At 40.6% G+C, this 13,956-nt stretch overlaps 1 protein-coding gene across 2 annotated transcripts in view; it reads left to right on the top strand.

Moving 5' to 3' along the window:
* arap3 (ArfGAP with RhoGAP domain, ankyrin repeat and PH domain 3) overlaps window positions 1-13,956 on the top strand; it is a 271,085-nt gene that overhangs the window by 200,067 nt on the left and 57,062 nt on the right. For both annotated transcript variants that reach the window (XM_073067377.1, XM_073067376.1), the window contains exons 12-13: window positions 12,463-12,594; window positions 12,821-12,974. In XM_073067377.1, the coding sequence (XP_072923478.1) occupies window positions 12,463-12,594; window positions 12,821-12,974 (286 nt within the window). The remainder of the gene's footprint in view (window positions 1-12,462; window positions 12,595-12,820; window positions 12,975-13,956) is intronic.

Genomic DNA, 13,956 nt, shown 5'->3' with positions numbered 1-13,956 from the left:
AAGAGACAATTTTGAACGATGTTGGAGGCAATTAAGTTATCATGCATTGGATGTACAACACCTCTGGCAGGGTTTGCAAGACATTACTTCCTATAAAGTGAAACCCAATAGCATGATGCTTCACTACCAGATGAACTCACCACCTTCTATGCAAGCTTTGAGAGGGAGAATATAACTACAGCTGTGAAGAACCCTGCTGCGCCTGATGACCCTGTGATTTATGTCTCAGAGGCCGATGTTAGGCTGTCTTTAAGGAGAGTGAACCCTGACAAGGTGGAAGGTCCCCATAGAGAACCTGGTAAGGCTCTGAAAACCTGTGCCAACCAACTGGCAGGAGTATTCAAGGATATTTTTAACCTCTCACTGCTACAGGCAGAAGTTCCCACTTGCTTCAAAAGGGCAACAATTATACCAGTAAGAAAAATAATATCAGCTCCCTTAATGACTATTGCCTCATAGCACTCACATCTACAGTGATGAAATGCTTTAAAAGGTTGGTCATGACTAGGCTGAACTCTTGCCTCAGTACGGTCCTGGACTCATTGCAATTTGCCTACTGCCCCAATAGGTCAACTGCAGTCGCAATCTCAATGGCTCCTCACATGGCTTTAGACCACCTGGACAACACAAAAACCTACATCAGGATACTGTTCATTGACTATAGCTCAGCATTTAGTATCATCATTCCCACAATCCTGATTGAGAAGTTACAGGACCTGTGCTTCTGTAGCTCTCTCTGCAATTGGATCCTCGACCTCCAAACCAGAAGCCCACAATCTGTGCAGATTGGTGTTAACATCTCCTCCTCGCTGATGATCAACACTGGGAATAATAAACACCTCAGGGGTGTGTGCCTAGCCCACTGCTCTACTCTCTATATACACATGACAGTGTGGCTAGGCATAGCTCAAACCCCATCCACACTTCGTCAGGAGTTTGAAGTGATTTGGTATGTCAACAAATACATTCAAAAACTTCTATAGATGTACCTTGGAGAGCATTCTGACAGGCTGCATCACTGTCTGGTATGGGTGGGGGGGGGGGGGCTACTGCACAGGACTGAAAGAAGCTACAGAGGGTTGTAAGTTTAGTTAGCTCTATCTTGGGCACTAGCCTACAAAGTACCCAGGACATCTTCAGGCAGCGGTGTCTCAGAAAGGCAGCGTCCATTATTAAGGACCTCCAGCACCCAGGGCATGCCGTTTTCTCACTGTTACCATCAGGCAGGAGGTACAGAAGCCTGAAGGCAGACACTCAGCGATTCAGGAACAGCTTCTTCCCCTCTGCCATCTGATTCCTAAATGGACATTGAACCCTTGAACATTACCTCACTTCTTTAATATACATTGTTTCTGTTTATTGCATGATTTTTAATCTATTCAATATATGTATACTGTGATTGATTGATTTTTTTATTATCTTTTCTTCTATATTATGTATTGCATTGAACTGCTGCTGCTACGTTAACAAATTTCACAACCCATGCTGATGATAATAAATCTAATTCTGATTCCAATAAATCAGCCACGATCAAATGGCAGAACAGATTGACCTTTCCTATGCCTTATAGATACTTTATGTACCATAGAGAATGTAAAATAGAGTACTGCAAACTTTGGCCTAGAAATTCCTTTCCTCAATTCACACCCCCCCCACCCCCCCCCCCCCCCCACCACCCCTCGGAATATGTTCATATTCCAGAATAAAGAAAGAAATATTTTGGCCATTCTGCACTTATTATCAGCTGATGGTAAATTCAGCTCCTAACCTTGGGAAAAAATATTTGTCAGCACAGAAATATATATAATATAATTATCTCAAATAGTGGATTGTGGTTAATTGTGCTATTGGTTAATTGGAGCAGCCACTGATTTTGAACAACTCTTAAAGAACAAATGAAAATTGAGAAAATAGCCTGGGTTTTCTTCATTTATTTGGGACGCTATGCAACTGAATTGGAACAGGAAATTATTACCGAACAGTTTTTAAATAGCATCACTTGTGTGTGTTTGTGTTCAAAAAGCATTGATTTTTGTTACTGATAGTTCGCGAGTAATAAGCAGTAAGACAATTCAGAATTTGTTTTGGTCACTGCTGTTTCAAGCATTCAGGCTTGGAGATGCCAGAAATAGCCAGGAGTGAAAATGAAATGATTCCACTACTTCAGCAAGTTAGAAACTGAAGAATTTGAAGGTATCGGCAGTCATCTTGAACGTTACAATGAAAATAAAGATTGGGAGGATACAATCGTTGAAAGTGTTGCTTGAAGGCAGTCCATTATCTGCAGTAGGTGTCTGTGCTGATTTTGTTCATTTACAGTGAATCAAAAGAACATGGTAGCATACACTGGATGAATTCCTCCATCGACAACTATTAGCAACTAATACAGTGTTATAGTGCTATAGTAGTTTTACTTGTGCCATCCATGGTAGCATAGTGGTTAGCACATTGCATTAGAGTGCTTGGACAATCACCAAATGGGGTTCAATTCCCTTCACTTCAGATGAGGTGAATAGTAGTGGAAAATTCAGCCTTCACTTTAAGTGTGATTATCAACTTCAACTGTTGTAAGTTCAAAGTATATTTATTATCAAAGTATGTACGCAGTATACAATCTTGAGATTCATTTTCCTACAGCCACCCACGAAACAAAGAAACACCATGGAACCCATTCAATGAAACTATCAAACACACAACATGCAAAAAAAGAACAAATCTTTCAAACGGCAAAACAAAAACGAGCATAAAACACAGAATATAATACAGCAAACCAGAAAGTAATTGAAAGAGTCTAGCAATGCTCAGTTCAGTTCAGTTAAATATAGCAGGCCAGTCCACCCTAATCAAAATTGTACAAAATAACAATAAAAAAAGTGTAACCAGAAACCAGAAACTCATCATAACATGAACTATAGATTCCAATCCACAAAATGCGTCAATTAAACCTTGCCCAAGACCCAAGAATCTATCACCATCCTCCAGCAACATTGAGTGAGAGGGAGAGAGAGTGAATGATCAAACACCAACACATTCTTCCTAGAGCAGAGAACGAGAGAGATGGAGAGAGAGACAATCACACACAGTTCAACTGTTCAAAAAATAACAATTCTTACATATTTAAAATAACCTATTTTTACAAATCCCATTTGTCCTGAAAGTGCCATGAAGAAGACAAATAGTCAAATTATATATGTTCTTTGACATCAGTGACATTGACATTGTAAGACTCCAGACACGTATGCCCACTCTGGTTTTACTCTGGAGTCAAAGGTCATTGTGGTCTCTGCCTCATCTTTTACTGTAGAGAAGTCATGGATGTTCTCTACTTATTCTGCTTTATGTTCATCCCATAGGAGCAGGTAGGATGGAGAAAGGCATTTGAATGCATTGCAGTGATCTCTAGTGAGCAGACTTTCATAGATTTCCTCTTCTCCACTGTGGAAAGAGATTCACCATAATCTGCCATAGCCTTCATTGTCTCTGTGTCTCCTTTGCAAAACACAACATGCCTCCTGTGATTTTTTTTTTATTACACGGAGTGGTAGCTGCCTGGATTGCTTTGTCAAGAGTAGTGGTGGAAGCAGACATACAGTACTGTGCAAAAGTCTTAGGCACATATATGCAGCCAGATTGGCAAAGACGATTTGCACAGTAGTGTATTTGTCAACGTGCAGCAGAGAGTGAGTTTGTAAATCTGGCAGGAGCAAAGGACAATGGGAGTAGCACGGGTGAAGCACCATGGGAAGGGTATGGGACAGGTGGCAGAGAAGGAATGTCAGGGTGGGGTGTGACACCTAGCCCTGAGACACCAGGCAAGATTATTTGATTCCAAGTAATTGGTTTATTGATCATTACAGAATGTCTCTCCAGTACTTCCCTCCCCTTCGCCTTTTCCCAATCACAATTTCCCTCTCCCTGCCCCTTCCCACAATAGACCCCCAATCAGAATCAGGTTTATCATCACTCACATATGTCATGAATTTTTTTTTTTGCAGCAGCAGTACAGTGCAATAGTTAAAATTGTTACGGTATTGTGCAAAAGTCTTAGGCACCCTAGCTGTTTAATGTGTATATTCCTAAGACTTTTGTACAGGACTGTTTCGAGAGGCATTTAGACAGACACATGGACATGCAAAGAATGTTGGGAAATGGGTCACATGCAGGCAGATGGGATTCATTTAATTTGTCACCATGGCAGAGACAGATGTCATGTTGAAGAGCATGTTCCTTACCATACTGTTATATGTGCCATATTCTGTTCTCCAGCATCCTGTCCAAGTCCCTTCAAAGTCTTGGAGCATTCCCTCACAAGCCTTCCCACTAATGCAGCATTCTTTAAACAGCACCACTGCCCAGATCCTGAAAGACTGCTGCATTTTATGTATAAGTAACTGTAAGAGCTGGTTTCTGAGGTTACACCCACAAAACTACAAAGTTGTGAACTAGTGCAGCAGCTTGCAAACCGCAAAACCTGACAACAGGAAGGTCACAACTGAAGATGGCAATCATGATGGAACTTATACAAACAATATTAGAATGACATACATCAATTTCAATTCCATTAAAAGGTTTGAAAGCAATTTCTAGACTTGCATGTTACTGTGAAGAAGTATTTGGTTTCACATTGACACACAAAATCAACAACCACATTTGAAAACAGATGAAGGGGTGCTTTTCCCAGAACTGAGAACTTGCATTGGATCTCTGAAGGCAGCTGGATATTTCTGCAACAGAAATTATAGAGGAGGTTACAATGCCAGGATCTGATCAAACGTAGGCAGCAGCGTACCCACCACTTAACGCCGGCCTCGTGTCCGGTTGGTTGTGTAACTCATTCCATCAGCTCTAACTCTGTCAATTTTTAAATATACAGATAAAAAGATTTTCTGTATTTGCCACATGCACATCAAAACATACAGTTACTCCATTACAAACTAAACTTATCTTTCGAATCGTCTAAAATTAACTTTACTGTAGCCTAAAGGAGATGTTCAATCAGCCCCAGTATGAGACCTTGTTAACTAGGGTAGATTGATAAATTTTTGGTCTGGACATCTTTATTTTTATTTTATTCAGAAACAGCATGGAATAGCTCCTTCCAGTCCTCAAACCATGTTGCTAGGAACTCCTGATTTGACTCTAGCCTAATCATGGGGCAATTTACAATTAACCTACGAACCGGTAAAGTCTTTGGACAGCGGAGTAAACTGGAGCATCCAGAAGAACCCTACATGGTCATGGAGAAAATGTACAAAGTCCTTACAGACGGTGGCAGAAACTGAAACTGGGTTGCTGCAGAGTTGTAAATTGTTGCGCTAACCACTATGCTATCGTGCCGCCCATTGCACAGATAATGCAGAGTGCTTGCTTTCTGAGGGCACCTTATTCAGCCCATGCATTCATAGCTCGGTGAAAAAAAGAATTCAGGCAAAAAGCAAGCTGAAATGGTGCCAAAGTGATGAAGGATTGATGCTTTCCTTTAACTTTGATGGGAGTTAAATGATCTAAATTGAAGGAACTCAAGTACAGTATCTGTTCCTTTTCTCAAACTAATTTTAACTTGCCCTCATGTGGCTTTACTAATGTTTCCATTTGATGATTATCTATTGTGGTCTTTATGATTGTGAGATCACGAGTTACCAAATTCATCTCATAGAACATAGAATACAGAACAGTTCATCACAGGAGCAAGCTCTTCGGTTCACAGTGTTGCACTGAACCAATTAAACTCTAATCAAATGGCTAACTAAACTGATCACTTCTGCCTATACAATGTCCATACCCTTTTGTTTTCCTCACGTTCATGTGCCTACCTAAACATCTCTCATGTTTTCGCCTCTACCACCACCCCAGGGACCCACTACTCACTGTGTAAAAAAACCCTGCTCCTCACACTCCTTTCAAATTACGCCCTCTCACCTAAAATGCATGCATTTTGGTATTAGAGGTTGGGAAAATACATTATCTGTTTACTCTATGCCTGTCATAACCTTATAAGCCTTTACCAGATCTCCCAGCAGCCTCTGCCACTCCAGAGAAAATAACACAAGTTTGTTCAACCTCTCACTCGTGAATTTATCATTTCTGGCAATGCACTACCAGAAGTAATTGAGTTGGTACTTGCGAATTCTTCTTGGCCTGGTTTAATGTCTTTATGCTGGAAATAAGAATCACTTTCTGTACAAGGCAAGGGTTAACATCCCTCACCTTGGTACAGACTTTTAACCCACTAGCACCAGGGAAAATAATGGAAAGTAATTTAATATATTTGGCGGATACGATAGGGTCTTTTAAGAGACTTTTGGACAGGTATATGGAGCTTAGAAAAATAGTGGGCTATGGGTAAGCCTAGTAATTTCTAAGGTAGGGTCATGTTCAGCACAACTTTGTGGGCCAAAGGCCCTGTATTGTGCTGTAGGTTTTCTATATTGTCATTCATGATCATCACTGGGCAAGAAAGATTCATGGATCTCCAGACCTAGCAACACATTCTGGGATATGCACCATCTTCTCAAGGGTAATTAGGAAGAGGTAATAATTGCTGGCCTTGTCAGCAAACCCACATAAAGTCATAGTTACAGAATCATAGAACACTACAGCAGAGAAACAAGCCATTTGGCCCATCTAACCCATGCCAAACTATTAATCTGCTTAATCCCATTGACCTGCACCTGGACCATAGCTCTCCACACTCCTCCCATCCATGTACCTATCCAAATTTTTCTTAGATATTGAAATTAAGCCTGCATCCAAAACCTGCTGGCAGCTCATTCCACTCTTCACCACCCTCTAGGAGAAGTTCCCCATTTTCCCCTTAAACATTTCACTTTTCTTCCTTAACCCATGCCTTCTAGTTCTAGTTCCACCCAACCTCAGTGGAAAAAGCCTGCTTGTGTTTACCCTATCTATACGCCTTATACTTTTGGTGTACCTCTGTCAAATCTCCCCTCATTCTTCTACAACAGCATTCTACATCTCACAAAAGAATAAGGAAAACAGTAATGGCTTTTCTAAACCAGTTCAGAGGACAATTAAGAATCAACCTCAGTTTAGGCCACAAAGGTAGGAAATGTAGATTTAATTTGTTGTATGATATTAGTAGAAGAGTCTTGGTTTTGGGGCTAGTCTAACACTGAGGTTACTCCTGTTACGCAAGAGAATGAGGCTTCAATCCATCATATATTTCGGTTCAGCTAGGAGGAGGCTTTTTTTTGACAGGTCAGCAAGTTGCGGTAACATCAGTATGTGCAAAGTCACCAGAAGCATTACTGCGGGCTCAGTCCTCCCGAGATGTATCTCTTTCCAGCATGTGATACTTTGACATAGCTACTGTACCTGTGTTTTGGGATCATTTACAAATAAAATTAAAGGAAATATAAAGAGGATTAACCCCACCATCCCCTCAAACCTGATCAGCCAGATAGTAAGTTTATAGCTGAATCCCCTTGCTCTATGAACTGTGCTGCCCAATCCATGTAAACCATAAGACATAAGAGTAGAATTAGGACATTTGGCCTATCAAGTCTTCTCCACTATTCCATCATGACTGATTTATTATTCTCCTCAGCCCAACTCTCCAGCGTCTACTCATAACCTTTGACACCCTTATTAATGAAGAACCCATCAAGCTCTGTTTTAAATACATCCAGTGACTTGCCCTCCATAATGAATTCCACAGATTCACCACCCTCTGGCTAAAGAAATTCTCCTTATCTCTGTTGTAATGGAACATCCCTCCATTCTGAGGCTGTGCCATTCAGTCCATGGCCACTCTATTTAGACCATTCAACATTCGATAAAGTTCAATGAGTTTCCCATCTCATACTTCTAAAATTCAATGAGTACAGGCCAAAAGTCATCAAGTGCTTTTCCTATGTTAAATCTTTCATTCCTGGGAACCTTAATTCTGTTGCTGAATGCAGACTACGCCATCTTTGAATATATGCAAAGATTCAGTTCCACAGCTGACAGGGAAATGGAAATCCATAACTCAGAACTCTTTGAGCAAAAGAAATCCTCCTTACCTCAGTTCCCTTATTTTGAAGTTATGCCTTCCAGTTCTGGATTCTACCACAATTCTTCCTTCAGGTGCTTACCCTGACCAACCCCGCTAAGGATCTGTTTCAACAAAATTACCTCTCATTTATCTAAACTGCAAAGAACGCAGATCCTACCAATTCAACTTTTCCTTGTAAAATGATCTCTCCATACCCAAAGTCATCCTTACGAATCTTTTCTGAACAGCCTTCAATTATAATCTGGAGCCCTGTGCAAAAGTCTCAGGCATATATATACTGTACCTTAGTCTTTTGCACAGTACTGTATCTATAAATAATGTGACCGGATATTACTTTCTTTTGTACTGCAGTTTTGCTCACTTTTTCCTATTTAAATCATAGGTTGTTTAATTTTCTTGCTTCTAAAGTGAACAATTTCACACATTGTACACCTTTCTGTGCATTTGTTAAAACTCTCAACATCTTTCTGTAAATTGTAGCTTTCTCACGTCTTGTATTTCACCCTCTTCACCTGCTTTTGTATCATCTCTAAATCCTCCTTCCTCTAAACAATTGACATATACTGTGGTCTCAAAACTCCACTGGTAATAGGTACCATTGTGAAATTCTCCCGAGATCCTATTCACTGCTTGCTACTAGTTAACCAGTCAATAGACAATAGACAATAGGTGCAGAAGTAGACCATTCGGCCCTTCGAGCCTGCACCGCCATTTTGAGATCATGGCTGATCAACTACTATCAATACCCGGTTCCTGCCTTGTCCCCGTATCCCTTGATTCCCCTATCCATAAGATACCTATCTAGCTCCTTCTTGAAAGCATCCAGAGAATTGGCCTCCACTACCTTCCGAGGCAGTGCATTCCAGACCCCCACAACTCTCTGGGAGAAGAAGTTTTTCCTTAACTCTGTCCTAAATGACCTACCCCTTATTCTCAAACCATGCCCTCTAGTACTGGACTCTCCCAGCATCTGGAACATATTTCCTGCCTCTATCTTGTCCAATCCCTTAATAATCTTATATGTTTCAATCAGATCCCCTCTCAATCTCCTTAATTCCAGCGTATACAAGCCCAGTCTCTCTAACTTCTCTGCGTAAGACAGTCCAGACATCCCAGGAATTAACTTCATGAATCTACGCTGCACTTCCTCTACAGCCAGGATGTCCTTCCTTAACCCTGGAGACCAAAACTGTACACAATACTCCAGGTGTGGTCTCACCAGGGCCCTGTACAAATGCAAAAGAATTTCCTTGCTCTTGTACACAATTCCCTTTATAATAAAGGCCAACATTCCATTAGCCTTCTTCACTGCCTGCTGCACTTGCTCATTCACCTTCAGTGACTGATGAACAAGGACTCCTAGATCTCTTTGTATTTCTCCCTTACCTAACTCTACACCATTCAGATAATAATCTGCCTTCCTGTTCTTACTCCCAAAGTGGATAACCTCACACTTATTCACATTAAATGTCATCTGCCAAGTATCTGCCCACTCACCCAGCCTATCCAAGTCACCCTGAATTCTCCTAACATCCTCATCACATGTCACACTGCCACCCAGCTTAATATCATCAGCAAATTTGCTGATGTTATTTTCTATGCCTTCATCCAAATCGTTGACGTAAATTGTAAACAGCTGTGGTCCCAATACCGAGCCCTGTGGCACTCCACTAGTCACCACCTGCCATTCCGAGAAACACCCATTCACCGCTACCCTTTGCTTTCTATCTGCCAACCAGTTTTCTATCCATGTCAATGCTTTCCCCCCAATGCCCTGAGCTTTGATTTTACCCACCAGTCTTCTATGTGGGACCTTATCAAATGCCTTCTGAAAATCGAGGTACACTACATCCACTGGATCTCCCCCGTCTAACTTCCTGGTTACATCCTCGAAAAACTCCAACAGATTAGTCAAGCATGATTTACGCTTGGTAAATCCATGCTGGCTCGGCCCAATCCTATCACTGCTATCTAGATATGCCACTATTTCATCCTTAATAATGGACTCTAGCATCTTTCCCACCACCGATGTCAGGTTGACAGGTCGATAGTTCTCTGTTTTCTCCCTCCCTCCTTTCTTAAAAAGTGGGATAACATTAGCCATTCTCCAATCCTCAGGAACTGATCCTGAATCTAAGGAACATTGGAAAATGATTACCAATGCATCCGCAATTTCCAGGGCCACCTTCTTTAGTACACTAGGGTGCAGACCATCTGGACCTGGGGATTTGTCAGCCCTCAGTCCCATCAGTCTACTCATCACCGTTTCCTTCCTAATGTCAATCTGTTTCATTTCCTCTGTTACCCTATGTCCTTGGCCCATCCATACATCTGGGAGATTGCTTGTGTCTTCCTTAGTGAAAACAGATCTAAAGTACTCATTAAATTCTTCTGCCATTTCTCTGTTTCCCATAACAATTTCACCCAATTCATTCTTCAAGGGCCCAACATTGTTCTTAACTATCTTCTTTCTCTTCACATACCTAAAAAAGCTTTTGCTATCTTCCTTTATATTCCTGGCTAGCTTGCGTTCGTACCTCATTTTTTCTCCCCGTATTGTCTTTTTAGTTAAGTTCTGTTGTTCCTTAAAAACTTCCCAATCATCTGTCCTCCCACTTACCTTAGCTCTGTCATACATTGTCATCTGACAATGCTAATGCCTTACCTGCAATGTTCATCTCTTTGAAGATTACCTTCAGTGTTCCATCTGTTGAGTATTTTCAATTATCTAAATATATTACTCCCTTTCCCCCTTTTTACTCTCCAGCTAATCTTTCCTCTCCTTGATCAATGATTACTACCAAACTTATTGCCATGATGACACTGATAATTGCGCCATTATGCTGATTGTTACTGTTCAATGTTTAATTATGTTTGCTGGTTTGTAAGATGGCAAAATGAATTGGTACCTAACAATTGACAACTGAGGCTTTCAGGACCATGAAGAAGTTCTATTTCCATATGTTTGGGACTTATGGTTAACAAAACTGAATTCTATGAATCATAAACTTTGAAGTCTGAAGTTGACCAAAAGTTATATGAAGTCTTGTGCCATACACTGTATAGAAACTTCGTTTAACCAGACATCACTGAGTAGCATAAGGATCTGTAAACCTGACTGAGAACCAAGTGGTGAGGAAGCTGATTCTGAGAACAGATAGATTGAAGACAAGTTGGTCAAGACTCACAAAATTTGAGGAGTTTAGAAATTTAATGGAAATGGATTGATGAGTAGGGAAAATCTAGTTGATAAGCAGCTGGAGTTACCTCTTGTTAACAGCAAGTTCAATGTTTGAGGGCCAGCAAATTAGAGGCAGGAATGACTTCCTCTGACGCTCAGTGTTGCATCTCGGTGGAATGAGTCTCTGGCTGAATGTACTCCTGTGCCTGACGTATATTATGGAGTTATACAACTAGGAAACAATGTACATTAAGAGCCAACTTGCAGACCGGAAAATAAACAGAGAGAGAGAGAGAGACCATGTGATTGAAAGAATGAGTGTCGATAATAGGACTCAGCTACTTTTAAGATTATTGTTTTTTTTATATACTCTGAGGAAATGACAGGTTTTAAAGCTGACAATCTTTCATGTTTAGTACTTAGTTCTCTCAGATTCACAAATTTCATCAAGAAACAGTTTGACTCGTTACTCATCCATGACTACCCTTGTGTCAGCTATCACACAAATCCCTCATGACAGTTCAGACACAGCTTTGTATCCTCCAAGCTCATTTAGTAGTGTGCAATTGTGTGACCAGGTAGAACTTATTTTAAGGTTTATATTTAGCAGATAAAATGTGACAAGATGACAGTGTGATTAATATCTCTGTCTGTCTGGTGAAGCAGAGGTTCAAGGCAGTATCAGAAATTTATCACAGGTGAAGTCCGAGCAGTGCAATACTCATTTCATGTGATACTATCATCAAATTGCAGGCCTTTCAAAATTAACACTGGGGACACAGAAATTTAAAGATTGATCTCTGAAGTGTTGCCACTAAAAGAAAATAACCATAAATCCGTTAAAACAATTGCTGTTAGAAATGGAAAATTTCATGAATGTGTCAATATTGAAAGGTTGAGGGATAATAAAACTGTCATGACGTAATAGCGGAGTGGACTCTTTGTGTCAAATGGTGTTGAGGTGGAAGATGAGACATGATCATTCTGAATGGTGGAGAAGGTACAATGGACTGAATGGCCTGCTTGTGCTTCTATATCTTATGCCGTTGTGCCTTCTCCATTCCTGCCCATGAAACCAAAAGATTGGACGAGTTGATGACTTTATAAAACATTACAGAAATATTTCAATGTTAACAGTCATTTACAAATGGACACTGTAAATGCTGGTCTCCGAATTTGACCCTTTCAAAGATATTATTGGTGTACTGACTGCTGCCATTTAAAATACACTAAAACCATTGTGATTACCATATTTTCCTTACAGATATTCTAAATTCCAACCCCTCGGATTCAGCTTCAATTTACAGTGAGATCACACAATCCTTCGTACATTGTGGGTATCTGTACAAAACGTCAGCCATGACAAAGCTGCCTGCCAGCAAGAAATGCAAAGATGGTATGTGATCATCATTGAAGGTCATTGAATGTTTGACCTAAAAGTTAATATAGTTATAACCAGTTCACAGTACTTCTTATGATAAATACTGTTTATTTCCCTCCATAGATGCTGCTGAATTCCTCCAAAATTTTGTGTGTCGATGTTACTAAATATAAGGACACTTTATTGAACTGTTCACTTTATGATTGACTTTGCCTCCTGTTGTCAATATGTTTTCTTGCAGAGTTTCAGAAACAGTGGTGTTCCATGGAAAGGTCTCTTCTTTTCTATGAAACAGACAAGAGTCCTGAACCAATCGGCAAGATCAAAATGTGTGAGATTGTCTCCATGGGAGTGAACAGACCACAGTCAACGTCCAATTCCATTCCAACAGACAGGTACAGGGGAAATCAGTCAATATCCCTTGCAGCATTTGTCTCTGCCCCAGCTGGGCTCTGTGGGAGTAAATGGCTCATAGATGTCAAAGACGTCAATGATAGGGTCAGATCACACTTAACCTCAGTTGATTATTTCAAAAACGGTCACCAGGTATTCTCTATCTGCTCCTCAACTTGTCTCTGGACTCTGTACTGGCGTACTCACGATCAGAAATCTGAATCAAGCTGAGGGTTGTGGAGGGAGGGCCGGATGTCAGTTCATGTGACCTCCCACTCCACCACTGCTCTCATTGTTGAGTTAGCAGTAAAACACAGTTGTCCAGAGCAGGAGTGCCAAATGCACTCTGTGTCCAGGCTGCACAAACCTGCAGTGGTAGAAGCACAAACTCTATGCTTTGACTATACTGTTGCCATTTACTCTGTGTAAATTGGCTATGAAGTTAAGAAATCTACCGAGTTAACTTTATGCTACCTTATCTTCATGCTTTTAGTTAATTTGATTTTAAGTAATTTATTTCTTCAGTTAATATTTATTTTGCTATTTGTCAAGCATTAGGATGAAGCAATGAGGGTTTAGGTTTGAAGAACTTCCAGAGATACAGCCAGCTCCTTTTGAGCTCCTCTCCCCACAGGAAGTCTGGGATCACTCCAATGATCCAGCATTGCATAAGCTTGCTCCAAATTTATGTATCACCAATCTGCAGCGACCACAAAATATAAAAGCAGAATTAGACCATTTGGCCCATCAAGTCTGATCTACGATTGAATCATGGCCGACTTTCAAACCCATTCTCCTGCCTTCTCCCTGTAACCTCTTATCCCTTTACCAATCAAGAATCTGTCAATTTCTGCCTTAAGTACCTCAAATGACATGTCCTCCACTGCCCTCAGTGGCAAAGAATTCCACAAAGTGGAAGTATGGAATTAACTGGAACTTGGTCATCAGCTCCTCACAGAATCTGATGGTGGTTCTTGATCAAAC

This window comes from Hemitrygon akajei, chromosome 15 (assembly GCF_048418815.1).
Source record: "Hemitrygon akajei chromosome 15, sHemAka1.3, whole genome shotgun sequence".
Classification (NCBI taxonomy): domain Eukaryota; kingdom Metazoa; phylum Chordata; class Chondrichthyes; order Myliobatiformes; family Dasyatidae; genus Hemitrygon; species Hemitrygon akajei.
The sequence above is the reverse complement of the archived record's forward strand: the minus strand, read 5'-3'. Positions and strand labels throughout refer to the sequence as shown.